General features: G+C 54.4%; 1 protein-coding gene across 4 annotated transcripts in view; it reads left to right on the top strand.

The window, feature by feature from the left end:
• The window catches only part of HDAC7 (histone deacetylase 7), a 203,504-nt gene that overhangs the window by 159,399 nt on the left and 28,701 nt on the right, over nucleotides 1-15,404 (top strand). For all 4 annotated transcript variants that reach the window (XM_034792076.1, XM_034792075.1, XM_034792073.1 and 1 more), the window contains 5 exons: nucleotides 9,780-9,891; nucleotides 11,164-11,279; nucleotides 11,598-11,720; nucleotides 12,645-12,754; nucleotides 13,660-13,858. In XM_034792076.1, coding sequence (XP_034647967.1) covers nucleotides 9,780-9,891; nucleotides 11,164-11,279; nucleotides 11,598-11,720; nucleotides 12,645-12,754; nucleotides 13,660-13,858 — 660 coding nt within the window. The remainder of the gene's footprint in view (nucleotides 1-9,779; nucleotides 9,892-11,163; nucleotides 11,280-11,597; nucleotides 11,721-12,644; nucleotides 12,755-13,659; nucleotides 13,859-15,404) is intronic.

Genomic DNA, 15,404 nt, shown 5'->3' with positions numbered 1-15,404 from the left:
GAGCTACGCTTCTATGTAGGGACAAAATTAGAAAGGCCAAGGCACAAAATGGGATCATAGACTATCAGGGTTGACATCTGTCACTTAACTTTCAAACGCCTGAACAGCAAATATAACTTTTCTTGTCTGCACTGGCATTTTGATCTGTTTGAATAATCAAAGTGATGCTTTCCGTGCCTTCTTGGTTGCAAAGATTTGAACTGCTTCCTGAAGGTCCACAGTCTGGGCCAGCTCGTGCTCTATTGAGATGGTTGCAAGCCCGACCAGCCTCTCCTGTGTCATTATAGAGCGTAGATGTGTTTTTATTAACTTCAGCTTGGAGAAGCAGCGTTCTCCACTGGCAACTGTTACAGGAAGTGTTAGAAGTATGCACAGAACAACAAAAGCATTTGGAAAGAGGGTGGTCATGTTATTTGTGCACTTATATCCCAGAACAGCCTTTGGAGTTGATCCTGCTGAAATATATCTTGAAAGGGCTTTCAGTTCATCACCTAAATCGCTCGCATCAATATCACGCATGTGTCAACACTGTCTCTAGTGCCCTGCATTGCTGGTGTAGGTCTTCTTCAGGTATAGTGAGGAGTTTTGGAATATCATACAACATCCCAAATATACTGCTGTGTTCCTTGAGCTGCGTGAAACGTTCTTCAACTGACTGTATGGCACAATTTAGCACCTGGTTAAAGAATTCAACTTTGAATTGTTGTTTTGGTCTCTTATGGAATTATTCCGTGCCTCATAATCAAAATGTCTTCTTCTTCGGTGACTCATGTATTCTTGAATGGGTGGGAAAATAGCTTCAGTGTTAAGTTCTTCTGCCAATTTCTGTGCACTTTTCAGAAAGTTTTGAAATCCCTCATCTGACCGGTAAGACTGTAGGTATGACTTTGCTTTGTCAAGTTGTTCCATTGCTCCAGATATATCAAGGGCAACACCTTGGAGTCTCTTGCTTACAACATTTATTTCAAACAGTATTTCATGCCACAACACTAAGCCACACAGAAATTTGAAGTTATGTATATTTCTGGTGATTCCATTTCCCTCTGCCCCGTTCTCCCACAAACCGTTCCTGTCATAGCATTATCCTCCATAATGGCAACTATGGCATCATCTATCTTCCCAATCTGGTGGTTGATAGACTTTATCGCCTCCACTCGACTTTCCCATTGTGTGGCACTCAGTGGTTTCAGTGTCAGAGAGGATGTTCCCAGATGTTGCTTCAAAATTTGCCATCGATGAGCTGATGCAGAGAAAAATACATAGATGCTTTGAATTATATTAAAAAATTCAGCAGCCTCACTAGAAGCTGATGCTGCATCACTGACCACCAAGTTCAGTGAAGGAGAACTGCATGGGACAAAAAAAGCTCAAGGGTTTAACTTTCAGATCCGTGTCTGCACTCTCTGTTCTTTCCTCTCTTGTTGGCACGCACCATTATCGTAGCCCTGACCTCTCAAGTCAGCTATCGCAATTCCCGTGTCTTCCAGCTTTTTACGAAGCACATTTGTCATACCAGCTCCTGTAGTATCGTCAATGTCAATAAATTCTAGAAAATGCTCTCTGACAGTCACCATTGCAGGGACATTTTCACATGGTTCTGTTGTTGTTACAAAACGCACCATTAAAGTCATTTGTTCTGTATGGCTGATGTCAGGTGTGCAGTCCAGAATAACAGAGTAATATCTTGCTGACTTCAGATCTGCCACAATCTTCTGTTTGACTTTTGTTGCCAGTAACAACTCATTTTGAATTGTTTTTCCAAGGTAGTGGTGTGTGTACATTTCTTGGATGGTGACTCTTCTTAGATGCTCCTGCAGTACAGCATCGAACTCAGCCATCAGCTCCACAATTTTAAGGAAGTTTCCATTGTTTGGCACACACAGCTGATCTGAAGTGCCACGCAGTGCTAGGTTACGGGTAGCAAGCATTCTCACACTGGCAATGAGCCTTTTCAGAACATTTTGCCAGTAAAGAGACTCTGATGCAATCTTCTCTTGATGCTGATCATCTGTGGTGGCCTTTAACCTTAATCTCATCTCAAGCTCTTTCCACCTATGGAATGCTCTCTAGTGATTTGCTGCCTTCTCATGGCATGCCAGATTTCTAGCCAGATTTTTCCAGTCCTTTGTTCCTGTAGAACCCAGTGTAGCTGGAACATTAGACTGGAAGAGTTTGCAACAAAAACAGTATGCAGCATTCTGGGTTTTTGAGTACATAAGGCATGGCCTCTCCACTTTGTCACCATTGGGGATTTCATGCCAGTAATGTGTTGGATGGAAACTTCTGTTTTCATTGTCTTTGGGGAACATGAAGTTTTTCACTTGCTGTGGCCCATGCAGTACAAGGAAGTAAGAGGGGAGGACTCCTGTCTCATACTGAGAAAGAGGGACGATCGATGAGTTATTTTAAGTGCCTATACACAAATGCAAGAAGCCTGGGAAACAAGCAGGGAGAACTGGAAGTCCTGGCACAGTTAGGGAACTATGATGCGATTGGAATAACAGAGACTTGGTGGGATAACTCACATGACTGGAGTACTGTCATGGATGGATATAAACTGTTCAGGAAGGACAGGCAGGGCAGAAAAGGTGGGGGAGTTGCGTTGTATGTAAGAGAGGAGTATGACTGCTCAGAGCTCCGGTATGAAACTGCAGAAAAACCTGAGAGTCTCTGGATAAAGTTGAGAAGTGTGAGCAACAAGGGTGATGTCGTGGTCGGAGTCTGCTATAGACCACCAGACCAGGGGGATGAGGTGGACGAGGCTTTCTTCCGGCAACTAACAGAAGTTGCTAGATCGCAGGCCCTGGTTCTCATGGGAGACTTTAATCACCCTGATATCTGCTGGGAGAGCAATACAGCGGTGTACAGACAATCCAGGAAGTTTTTGGAAAGTGTAGGGGACAATTTCCTGGTGCAAGTGCTGGAGGAACCAACTAGGGGCAGAGCTTTTCTTGACCTGCTGCTCACAAACCGGGAAGAATTAGTAGGGGAAGCAAAAGTGGATGGGAACCTGGGAGGCAGTGACCATGAGATGATGAGATGGTCGAGTTCAGGATCCTGACACAAGGAAGAAAGGAGAGCAGCAGAATACGGACCCTGGACTTCAGAAAAGCAAACTTTGACTCCCTCAGGGAACAGATGGGCAGGATCCCCTGGGAGAATAACATGAAGGGCAAAGGGGTTCAGGAGAGCTGGCTGTATTTTAAAGAATCCTTATTGCGGTTGCAGGAACAAACCATCCCGATGTGTAGAAAGAATAGTAAATATGGCAGGCGACCAGCTTGGCTTACAGTGAAATCCTTGCTGACCTTAAACGCAAAAAAGAAGCTTATAAGAAGTGGAAGATTGGACAAATGACCAGGGAGGAGTATAAAAATATTGCTCAGGCATGCAGGAGTGAAATCAGGAAGGCCAAATCGCACTTGGAGTTGCAGCTAGCAAGAGATGTTAAAAGTAACAAGAAGGGTTTCTTCAGGTATGTTAGCAACAAGAAGAAAGTCAAGGAAAGTGTGGGCCCCTTACTGAATGAGGGAGGCAACCTAGTGACCAACGATGTGGAAAAAGCTAATGTACTCAATGATTTTTTTGCCTCTGTCTTCACGAACAAGGTCAGCTCCCAGACTGCTGCACTGGACAGCACAGTATGGGGAGAAGGTGACCAGCCCTCCGTGGAGAAAGAAGTGGTTTGGGACTATTTAGAAAAACTGGATGAGCACAAATCTATGGGGCCGGATGCGCTGCATCCGAGGGTGCTAAAGGAGTTGGCGGATGTGATTGCAGAGCCATTTAAAAAAGGGAAGAAAGAGGATCTAGGGAACTACAGGCCAGTCAGCCTCACCTCAGTCCCTGGAAAAATCATGGAGCAGGTCCTCAAGGAATCAATTATGAAACACTTAGAGGAGAGGAAAGTGATCAGGAACAGTCAGCATGGATTCACCAAGGGCAAGTCATGCCTGACTAACCTAATTGCTTTCTATGATGAGATAACTGGCTCTGTGGATGAGGGGAAAGCAGTGGATGTGTTATTCCTTGATTTTAGCAAAGCTTTTGATACCGTCTCCCACAGTATTCTTGCCACCAAGTTAAAGAAGTATGGGCTGGATGAATGGACTGTAAGGTGGATAGAAAGCTGGCTAGATCGTCAGGCTCAACGGGTCGTGATCAATGGCTCCATGTCTAGTTGGCAGCCGGTTTCAAGCGGAGTGCCCCAAGGGTCGGTCCTGGGGCCGGTTTTGTTTAATATCTTTATTAATGATCTGGAGGATGGTGTGGACTGCACTCTCAGCAAGTTTGCAAATGACACTAAACTGGAAGGCGTGGTAGATACACTGGAGGGTAGGGATTGGATACAGAGGGACCTAGACAAATTAGAGGATTGGGCCAAAAAAAAAAACTGATGAGGTTCAACAAGGACAAGTGCAGAGTCCTGCACTTAGGACGCAAGAATCCTATGCACTGCTAAAGACTAGGGATCGAATGGCTAGGTAGCAGTTCTGCAGAAAAGGACCTAGGGGTCACAGTGGACGAGAAGCTGGATATGAGTCAACAGTGTGCTCTCATTGCCAAGAAGGCTAATGGCATTTTGGGCTGTATAAGTAGGGACATTGCCAGCAGATCGAGGGACGTGATCCTTCCCCTTTATTCGACATTGGTGAGGCCTCATCTGGTGTACTGTGTCCAATTTTGGGCCCCACACTACAAGAAGGATGTGGAAAAATTGGAAAGAGTCCAGCAGAGGGAAACAAAAATGATTAGGGGGCTGGAGCACATGACTTATGAGGAGAGGCTGAGGGAACTGGGATTGTTTAGTCTCCAGAAGAGAAGAGTGAGGGGGGATTTGATAGCTGCTTTCAACTACCTGAAGGGGGTTCCAAAGAGGTTGGAGCTTGGCTGTTCTCAGTGGTGGCAGATGACAGAGCAAGGAGTAATGGTCTCAAGTTGTGGTGGGGGAGGTTTAGGTTGGATGTTAGGAAACACTGTTTCACTAGGAGGGTGGTGAAGCACTGGAATGCGTTACCTAGGGAGGTGGTGGAATCTCCTTCCTTAGAGGTTTTTAAGGCCCGGATTGACAAAGCCCTGGCTGGGATTATTTAGTTGGTGTTGGTCCTGCTTTGAGCAGGGGGTTGGACTAGATACCTCCTGAGGTCCCTTCCAACCCTAATATTCTATGATTCTATGATAAGTCCCTCAGGCTACTGCTCAAGTGGGTGTGCAGTCCTGGATCATCTAGACTTAAGGAACTAAACTCAGCAGCAGCTGTTTCTTGTACCTCCACCACACTCTTCTCTGAGCTACACTTTTCTTCAGGAATGTGCACGGTTACATCCATTTGAGATGGAGATATGGATGCTGCAGTAGCTGCCAGGTCACCTGCACTCTGACTAACTGGAAGATCAGGCATCTCCTCACCACTCCCATCCTCACTGGGGCCGGAAGGCTCACCGTGAACATTTGTGTCTATGTATCTCAGGAGAGCTCCTTCCTGCTTAGATAGAAAAGCTTCCTTTGCTTGCTTTCTTTTTCTGAATGCTGCCCCAGAGCGGCGTTTTCTTCTTTCACTCGTGACTGCTGTTCTGTGCCTGCTAGAGTGGCTCTCAACACTCAGTTGAAGGGGACAAATAAGCAGGCTGGTAGCAGGGCCTGAGTGAGGGAAGATATCAGTGTCTTAAGGGCCTAACTGGCTCCTACTACTTCAGTTGACTGCCTGTTCTCCTCAAGTGGGTTCAGGGAGGCAGCAGGAAACAGGAAGCTCCCTGAGAAGCTGGTGTTAATCAGTCCAGGGGTGCTAGAGGGGTACATAAGAGGCTCCTCCTCTCTCTCCCTGCAGCTCCTGCTGCTTTCTGTTATTCCCTCTCACCTTTTCTCCTGCCTGCCTGTTACGTCTCTTGTGCTCTCCTTCCTCCAGCACGGCACTCCACCATCTCTGTGCATCTAGAGCAGAGAAAATACATATGTACCAGCAGCAGACACAATTTTCTACACTCTGGGTCCTATTGGTGCCCCCCACCCCACAGTCTGGCACCTGAGGCGGCCGCCTCAGTTCGCCTCATGGTAAGGCCAGCCCTGATCGCTACTCAGTGCAGACTATACGGTCATAGCGAAAGCCATCTTGCCATGGCTGAAGTCCATGCTGGCGTATGTGATCCTCCCCGACCAGACCTATGCTGTCCCAGGCTGGAGTTTATTTGATAATCTATATCTAGTCTGGGACCTTTTCTGTCGGGCACGTAGGGATGTTTTGTCTCTCAACTTCCTGTCCCTCGACCAGAAGAAGGCATTTGACAGGGTGGACCTCGAGTTTCTCATGGGAACTGTGTGAGCAATCAGCTTCAGTCCCCAATTTGGGAGGTTCCTTCAGGTGCTGCACACCTCTGCAGAGTGTATAGTCAAGCTCAACCGGGCCTTGACCCAACCAGTCATCTTTGGTCTGGGAGTGTGTCAGGGCTGCTCTTTGTCTTGGCCAATTATATGCCATTGTCGTCAAGGCCTTTCTTTGCAAGCGATGGATGGGGCTGGTGCTATGCAACCCGGCTTGGAGGGTGGTCCTGTCAGCGTATACCAACAATGTGCAACTTCTGGCCCAGGATCTGGAAGACACGGTGGGGGTGGAGGCTTGCCAAACCATCTACTCAGTGGCCTCCTCTGCCTGGGTCAGCTGACTCAAGAGCTCTGGCCTGATGGTCCGCAATGGGTGTCATGTAAACTCCCTCCCACCTGCACTTCAGACCATCCAGTGGGGCACAGGTCTGCTACTCTGTCTGGGCTTCTATTGGCCACCGATCCCTCCCTACTAGAAAATAGGACTGACTTGGGGGCCAGGGTGTCTGGTGGGTTGTGGGCATGGAGGGGGCTTCTCTGGTGCCTTTCCCTTCAGGGGAGGTCGCTGGTTCTTAACAAACTAGTTCTGTCCATGCTCTGGCACTGGTTTAATAGCCGGAGCCCACTCTTGTGTACCCTGGCCAACCTCCAGGGGAAGGTCCTGGAGTTCTTCTGGCCAGAAAAGCACTGAGTCTCTGCAGGAGTGCTGAACCTCCCTCTGGAAGAGTGGGGGCAGGGCCTGATATGCATTCACATACGCTTTCCACACTTTCCATCTCCAGGCCCTGCAGAGGCTCCTTTATGATGCTTGTAGTCTGGCCTGGAGCCAGCTAAGGCACACCTCCCTCCACCACCTCTGAGGGCTCCGACATGACTGGCAACTCTTTTATCTGTATCCGAGAAGTCTCCCTTGAGACCTTTCTGAGCTGCCGATCTTTTACCAGGATGGTCTCAGGACCTGGAGGTTGGTCTCCACAGGCAGGTCTGTTACGGCCACTGAGGGTGTGAACCTCCTAGATGAACCCCTGTTCCACGCCCACGTCTTGTGACACACACGGTGGAGGTCCTTTCAGTGCACTGGAGGTTGGTCCTGGCTGGTGTCACCAGAGACAGAGACCTCCTGGACCACGGTTGGTGGGATTGGGTGTACCCTGGTACACTTGCTCAGTGAATGGGGTTGCCCACCCTGCATGTCCCCTGCCATGAGCTCCAGGAGGTAAAGGCTGCCCTGCCCTCTGCCTCTATAGCTTTCCTCGAGCAAGTCCTGCAGCAGCGTGTTCCTTGCCTGCCCGTTTGCCTGGCCTTCTGGCGCTTGAGATCGGGCCCTGGCCCTGCGAGCCCCCGTGGCTGCTTCAAACTGCCCATATGAGCTGACTTAGTAGGATCCAGCCAGTCTGTTTCTGAGCCACATCATGGGAACAGCTTGTGCCCCACATTGTTCATTACCTCACCCTTGTGTCCTGCCCCGATACAAAATGGTGGGATCTGCTACCAGCTCTGGAGGGCAAGGAGCCCCGGTGGGCCAGCCTGTATTCCACCTTCGTGCCACAGTCTGCTGGGGATATAAGTTAACGGCTGCCTCACGGGGCTGTGAGCACAGGAGAGTTATGTGGTTTTCGGACTCTCCTGACGCTTGTTCTTCTGGTGGCGAGCGGGAGACCCCGGCACGTGTGTATTTACAGTGCACCAGGCCACAGCCCCTTTTCTGCCCCCCTCCAGAACCTCTTGCTGAGTTGCCGGCTGCACTTTTCCTTGCACTCCCTATCCACGGCCCCACAAGGTTGTAGGACCACCTCATCAACCTCCTCCCGGCATTGGCCATGTTGGCCATATATCAGTCAAGGAGGAGGGGGTTGGACGGGCGCTGCAACTGAGACTGTGGGGCTCAATTTTGTGCTCTTGTCCATTCATGACTCTGGGCAGAGTGCCTCTGGGTGGCATTCTTGGACTCTTCGGAGGAGCAGTGGGTTCTGTCCAGCATTCTCTGCTTGGTGTCCCCCGCTGGGATCCCAATTGTAAACCTGTGACCCTCTCTCCCATTCCTCTTTTTTCATTTGTTGTGTCCTAGAATCAGTTGATCCCTGTGTTTTTTCTGATCATTCCCCTCTGAAGAGGCAGAGGCCCTTTTGATTAACTAGAGGGCTCCATCATGTACATGGGAACCACATAGGCCATTACAGGCCTGAGTCCTTACTTATGTCTCCCAGCTGGGAATCAGAGCCAGTCATTAGCCACTTCTTGGCTGGATCTGCTGGTTCCCAACACCTGCCTGCTGGGCTTCTCCTTAGGGCAGGGCTTGCTGCTCTGTGGTGCTGCAGGCCCTTAAAGGGACAGACCCCCCTGCTTAGCTGACATTGCTGCTTGCCAGGCTGGACTCCCGGTGCTCTGCAAAGTTACACATTCTCTGGGTTCCTGCACTAAAGGAACTGGACCAAAGATGGTCTGGGGCAGCCAGTGGAGAGGAGAAAGTGGTGCGGGATGTGCAAGGAGCGAGGCAACAGCACTGTGGCCTTGAGAAGCGAGTTGCCCCTGTCGAAGCAAGAGGAGTGCATTTCAAGCGTGGCCCTGTGGCCAGCACAGTGTGCCAAGGGAAGGGCAGTGGATTACAGGCTAAGCTGGGGTCCAGGACAACACGGAAAAGGTGAAGTTAGGGTCGAGAGTTTGGTGCCTCACAGGATCAGGCCTTGTGATTCTGTGTGCCAGCCACTTGCTGTAGAGCGGGGAGCCTGAAGTGGAGACTAGAGCCTGCCTTCGTCCAAGGAAGTGATCCTGGCCAAACTCTGCTCTCAAGCTGGGATCTGACTTTGAAAGACTTTTCTCATGGGACCATGTGTGTGTGTGTTTGTGCTCGCTTGGCAGAATGAGGGCCCGATCTCTGTATGTGTGTGGGTGTGTGTGTGTGTGTGTGCACGTGCCCATGCCCAGCACTGTGAGGCCCTGATCTCAGAAATTGTTTGCATGCATGTGCAGCACCTAGCACAAAAAGGCCCTAATCTCAGTCACTCTGTGGCAAGGCAGCTCCTGGCATAGTGGGGCCTCTAGGCAAAGCACTAATGCAGTAATAATAGAAATCAGGAAGAAGTCTATGAAGCCTCAGGGGCCTTTCTCAGAGTAAGCGATGAGACCTGGGGACTCTGTAGCACAGGGGTGGCACAAGGTTTCACAGCTGGCTGCCCGAGGGGGCCGTACAGAGCGGTAGGGGCTGATGGAGGTGGGGGATTGACTGAGAAACTAATAGCATCTGAGCAAGGCTTGGCAGGGATGTGCTAGAGGGGCCCAGCTCTTAGGCCTGTGGCCAAGTCACTGTGCCATGGGCATTGGCCACTCAGGTATGTGCTACCTGCCTGCAGGTGCCCCAGGGCAGGAAGTCAGTGGGGAGGCCGCCCATGTCGTACTGGGAGCCCTGTAGGAGGCTCGTGTTGGTTCCCAACCCAGAATGCTCATTCCCCTTCTCCCTGCAGGTGCTGTGGCGAGCACGGTGGTGAAACAGAAGCTGGCCGAGGTAATCCTGAAGAAACAACAGGCAGCTTTGGAAAGGACCAGCAACCCCAGTGGCCCCCCCATGCCCTACAGGTGAGCTAGAGACACCTGAGCATCCCCAACCCCCCTTCCAATGCTGTACATGTGAGATAGAGACACCTGGGCATCCCCCACCCCCCCCCCCCAACCGCCATATGGATATGAGAGAGACACCTGAGCATCCCCAAGACACGCCACCAGGCCATACAGGTGAGATAGAGATACTGGGCTCTCAGTGGAGAGAGCCTGTCTCCTGATGGGAAGGCCTGCATCTGTCTGTGAGGCAGGGGCTCTCACAGCATCTGTGTCTGTGGAGCACAGCAGTGGGTGCAGTGATCCTGCGGGGGGCGCTCTGTTCACCTAGGCTCCTTAGGACTCCGCAGCTCTGGCAGCCCCTCTGAGATGGATTTTTCTGTGGTTTGCAGCAACCAGGGAGCTCCCTCTAGTGTCCAGACCAGGTCTTATCTGCTCTGCGTGGGGACCTGGCAGGCACCCCCTGCTCACACCTCGACAGGCCATCTCTGGAACTGTAGCTAGAGCCCTGCAAATCTGCGGATAGCCGCTTTAGATCCCCGGGCCATTTTTGTGGCTCACAGCTCGGATGTGGATCCAAATGTCGTATCTATGCAGGGCTCTAACTGTAGCATCTCTGGAGTGTCCGGGCCTTGGATGCGCACTGTGGGTGGAGGCACGTCCCATACAGACTGTGGGGGAAAACTGTGGACACAGTGATGCACATGTGCCCCTTTCCTGGGGGGACAGGCCAGGCTGGGGCAAACCCAGTACTACAGGTGGGGGGCTGACTGGACCAAGGGAATCTGGGCCGAGGGTGTCCCAGGTTCAGGGGCAGGAGCTGCGCTGGACCGAGGGTGTCTGGGGGCTGTCCCAGCATCGGGGCGGAGGCTGCACTGGACCAAGCATGTCTGGGGGCTGTCCCAGCACCAGGGGCAGGGTCTACACTGGACCGAGGGTGTCTGGGGGCTGTCCCAGCACCAGGGGCGGGGGCTGCGCTGGGATGTGGATGTCTGGGGGCTGTCCCAGCACCAGGGGCGGGGGCTGCGCTGGACCGAGGGTGTCTGGGGGCTGTCCCAGCACCGGGGGTGGGGGCTGCACTGGACCGAGGGTGTCTGGGGGCTGTCCCGGCACCAGGGGCGGGGATGCCCTTTATTGAGCTGGTAGGAGTTTGCCAAGAAGCTGGGGGCAAACTCAGTGGCATGGTGGGGCCAGGCTGCACCAGGCTTTTCCAGAGGAATGTCAGTGCTGCAGGGCTGAGAAGAATCCCCGAGCCAAGGGCTGGTCTCTAACCGTGCTGCTACTTCCCTGCAGATCGCTGGAGCCCCTGGATACTGAAGGCCCTGCCCCTCCTGTGCTCAGCCCCTTCCTGCCACAAGTCCCCAGCAGTTCCATAGACCCTCCGGAGCACTTTCCTCTGCGGAAAACAGGTACGGCCATGGCCATGCTGGCTTCGTGCCCATGGGTGCAGGTGTGACAGCAGGGTGGACTCAGCCACCTTCCCAGCCTGACTTCCTCCTGGCCTTCGCTTCCACACACACTTAGGGCCCGTGTCCTGGCAGGGAGGTGAGACTGGCACTGGCTAGGGAGTGGGAGGGGGTTGGGCTGGCGCACAGGTGTGCAGGTCTGAAGGTGACTTTGCGACAGCCCCAAGGGTCATGCCTGAGCCCAAGAGGCCAGTGTGGCAGCACCTGTATCAATGCCATAGCGCAGGGAGACCACTAACCAACAGCTTTGTCTGCCCGCAGCATCTGAGCCCAACCTGAAGGTGCGATACAAGCCCAAGAAGTCGTTGGACCGGCGTAAGAACCCACTGACCCGCAAGGAGAGTGCACCCCCTTCCCTGAAGAGGAGGCCAGCAGAGGCCATTGGTGAGTCTCTTGGGGCGACAGCAGGAACTTGGGGCTCCAGGGAGAGCAGCTGCTGCACACTAGGGCCCCGCATAAACCCTGCACCCGAGGCTCCGTGCAGGGGGTCACCCATGCCAGTGGAGCTGCAGGGGCGCTCAGTGCACAGGGTTGGTGCTGTCCCATGGCAGCAATGCTCTTTAAGGGAGCCTCGTGCCAGGTGTGATGTGCTACTAGCCAGGCAGGGCCAGGCCCAGCCAGTGCAGAGGGCAATGCTGGAGCTGCGCTGGGCTGTTCCTCTGACCTGTCAGAGACTTGAGGGGTTAATGGACCCAAAGCAGTCCCAGCAAACGATGCCAACCCAGGCCCCTGGCCATGGCTGCTCGACCCCTGCTGGGAGCAGCAGGACCTACCCATGTGTGGCGCTGGACCTGGGGACGGGCGCGCTTCCCACTAGCACAGCTGGGCAGATGGTGGCAAACTCCCGGGACTGCCCCAAGATGGCGCACTCTGCCCTGTCTCAGGGCTGGGTGCAGAACCAGGGACGGTCCCTGCAGCGACGCCAACCGCCTCTGCCTGGTGCACTGCCAGGAGTATGTGCTCTCAGGGCATGAGCTGTCCTTGCCTGCCTACCTGGGCTCAGGCAGCCGCTCGGGGAGAGTGCTACGTCCAGATGGAATCGAGTGTCATCCGGCTGGCGAGGGCAGGGCAGGGCAAGGGCACTGTGCCGGAGCCAGGAGGTCAGCAGCGGGCTGGTGCAGCTGGGAGGGGTGAAGTAGTCATGAGGGGAAGCAGCACATGTGAGGGGACTAGGCTGTGTACCTGTGAAAGGAAGCTGGGGTACCTGATGCGAGGGAGGGTACAGAGAAAACAATGTGCCCGGCCCCCTTGTGCCCTTGGGTCCCTTCATCCTGCCACTCTCCTGTCTGACTTCTCTTCCCTGTGCAGACTCATCCCCCAGCAGTAGCAGCACCCCTGTGTCTGGCTGCAGCTCCCCCAACGACAGCCTCCCAGCGGAACATGGAGTCCCCCCCTCCGGGCCCAGCATGGCCCATGAGGTACGGCGCCTGCAGACCTGTCGAAGGGAGCCAGGAGCCCAGGACGTGCTGCCTTGGGTGGGGTCACTGGGGCACGCTGTCCCCAGGGAGAGCATGGGCTAACGGATTCCGCCGTTCTGTCCCCAGATCTCTCGTGGGCCCCGGGGCCTGGAGCCAGGACCAGGCAACTTCCCCTCCCAGAATTCCCACTTCCTTGAAAACTACCAGCTAAGAATTCGTCCCAGTTTTCTAGGCCCTGTTACTCTCCCTTCCCCCCAGCAGCTGGTGGCAACCCACCCAACCCTATTGCCCCCTGGCTAGTCACCAGCCACCCCACTGCTGCCTTGATGCCCTCCAGGTCCCCCTGCTGCTCCCTGTCTTGCACTGTGTCCCCCTGTTGCCTTCTGGTTGGCGGTGCTGTCTTCCCTGCTGGGGTCCTTGTGCCACCCTTTGCTGGCACTGGCGCTGTAACCCCTGCTGCCCCACACAGCTGTACCATGTCTGGAGACTAATGTATTGTCTTTGGTGCAGGCGCCACTCGCCCAGCGCCTGATGATGCAGGAGAGCTCGCTGGCCCAGTTTGCCCTGCAGAGCACGGCCTCCCTTCCGGCCATCTCGCTGGGCCTGCCAGCTGCTGCCTGTGCCAGGGTAGGTAGATGGGTCCCTCATGCAGGGCAGAGGGAGCCCAACCCCCCTCCTGAAGGCCAGGATCACAGAGCAGCAGTCCTGGATGTGATGCAGCACTTCATGGGTTTGCAGACCCACAGGGTCCCCCACACACCTTGGGACACAGAGCCAGGGGCGTCCCTTTCCTCTAGACTGTGCCAGTGCCCCTGTCAGGCCCTAGGACCCCTCCCAGGCATCCCAGTGTGCTCCTCTACCCCCGCCCTGGTACGCTGCTGATGGACTCCCTGTTCTCTCTGCAGGGCGACGCAGACCGCCGCTCCCTCTCTAGCTTGGCACACCGGGTGCCAGTGCTGAACGGGCCCGTCCTCTCGGGCACCCACTCGTCCATGTTCATACCAGCTGGCTTGGAGCAGCATGAGCCCGGAGGGCCTCTGTCCCCTCGGCTTCAGCCTGTCATTATTCTTGAGTCCTCAGTCACCCACGCGCCACTTGTGGCAAGTACGTATTGCTCCCACTTCACCAAGGGTCCTGGGGCTGAGGCTGCAGTCCCAGCGCCAAGTGCAGCTCGGATCTCTGCTGGCGTGTACCTGAAAGGGGCTCTGGGGTCTCAGCAGATTTCCTACAGTGCTGTATGAGACCCCCCAGCATCCCTGAGAACTGGGCTGTGCTTAACAATCTCCCCTCTGACCAGCTGGCACATGAGCATTAAGGTAGCTAATGCTACTGTGGAATTCCACATTGTTAGGTTTCAGAGTTAACACGCATGGAGATGCCTTGGGAAGCGGCTAGCTGTCAGGGGTTGCTTCAAACAGCCTGTACGCTCAGGCAGATGCCCCTGCGTAGCTCAGCTCCGAACCCTGCTCTCCAACTGCAGCCAAGGGCAGAGCGGGCTTGTGAGGGAGAGGGGTGAGTCTTCCTCTACCGGCTCCCACTCTCCTCCCTCTGGGCTTCCCTCTCTATGGCTCGCCCAACCCTTCTGCTCCAAGTGTGGAGCAGAGGCGGGAAAGCGGGTGAGGGGCAGCCAGAGGTCTCCCGCAGCCACTGCAGGCTGCACAATGGCAGGGCAGGGGGGTGAGAAGGGTGGGAGCTGTGGCCAGCCCTAATGCGATTGCCCTCTGCTGCTCACCTCCCAGCCTGACACATGCCGCACTTGCGGCTGGCACCTGGCTGGATTTCCAGCTGGCCTGCAGGTCAAGGCCTGCCCCTCCGCGCTCTGTGAGAACATGGAGCTCACCTCCCGCCCCCTCCCTCAGTGAGTCCCAGGGAGATTCCCCACCCCCAGGGCACACCATGGAGATTCCCCCCTCAGCCCCCATTGAGAACAGCTGCAGGTGCTGGGCATTAGCCAGTCTGTCCTTGGGAAGGGCTGGCCTATGGTGCCCCTGCAGCCAGTGGCGGAGCCAGGTGGAGGGAACAGGGGGAGCGATCCCCAAAAAAGGCGCCACCCGCTGCGGCACTTTTACTCACCCGGCGGTGCTTTTACTGACGGGGTGGCGCTCCAGGTCTTCGGCGGCACCTCGGCGGTGGGACCTTCACTTGCTCCGCAGGTCTTCGGCGGCAGGTCCTTCAGTGCTGCCGAAGACACCCGGAGCTAGTGAAGGGCCCGCTGCCAAAGTGCCGCAGAAGACCCGGAGTGCCGCCGGGTGAGTAAAAATTAAAAAGGCGCCAAGAAATTGAAAAGGCGCCACTTGTGCTCAGTGGGAGAGCGGCTGCTGCCCCTCTCCCCCCCCCCAGCTACGCTACTGCCGGGAGCATGGGTTCTCAGGGCTGTCGTGGGCCTAGCAGGGAGCCCCAGAGCTGACAAGATGGGAGAAAGGGGAACAACTGTACCAGTCCTCTCTCCCCTTCCCCCCGGCAAATTGTCTGTAAGGGCTGTATAAATAAGTGAAATGGGAGGGGCTGAACCCCAGCAGACACACTGATTTCTGTCTGTGGGGCTGCACGGAGCCCCAAAGGGCAGTGGGGGGGCCTGAGCTGCAGCACAGGGCAGGCCAAGGGTCACAGGCCAGGTTAGGGGATGATAATGTCACACCCTAAGCCCACT

This window comes from Trachemys scripta, chromosome 16, assembly GCF_013100865.1.
Source record: "Trachemys scripta elegans isolate TJP31775 chromosome 16, CAS_Tse_1.0, whole genome shotgun sequence".
Lineage (NCBI taxonomy): Eukaryota > Metazoa > Chordata > Testudines > Emydidae > Trachemys > Trachemys scripta.
Note: the sequence above shows the minus strand (reverse complement) of the source record. Positions and strands in the feature narration are given on the sequence as shown.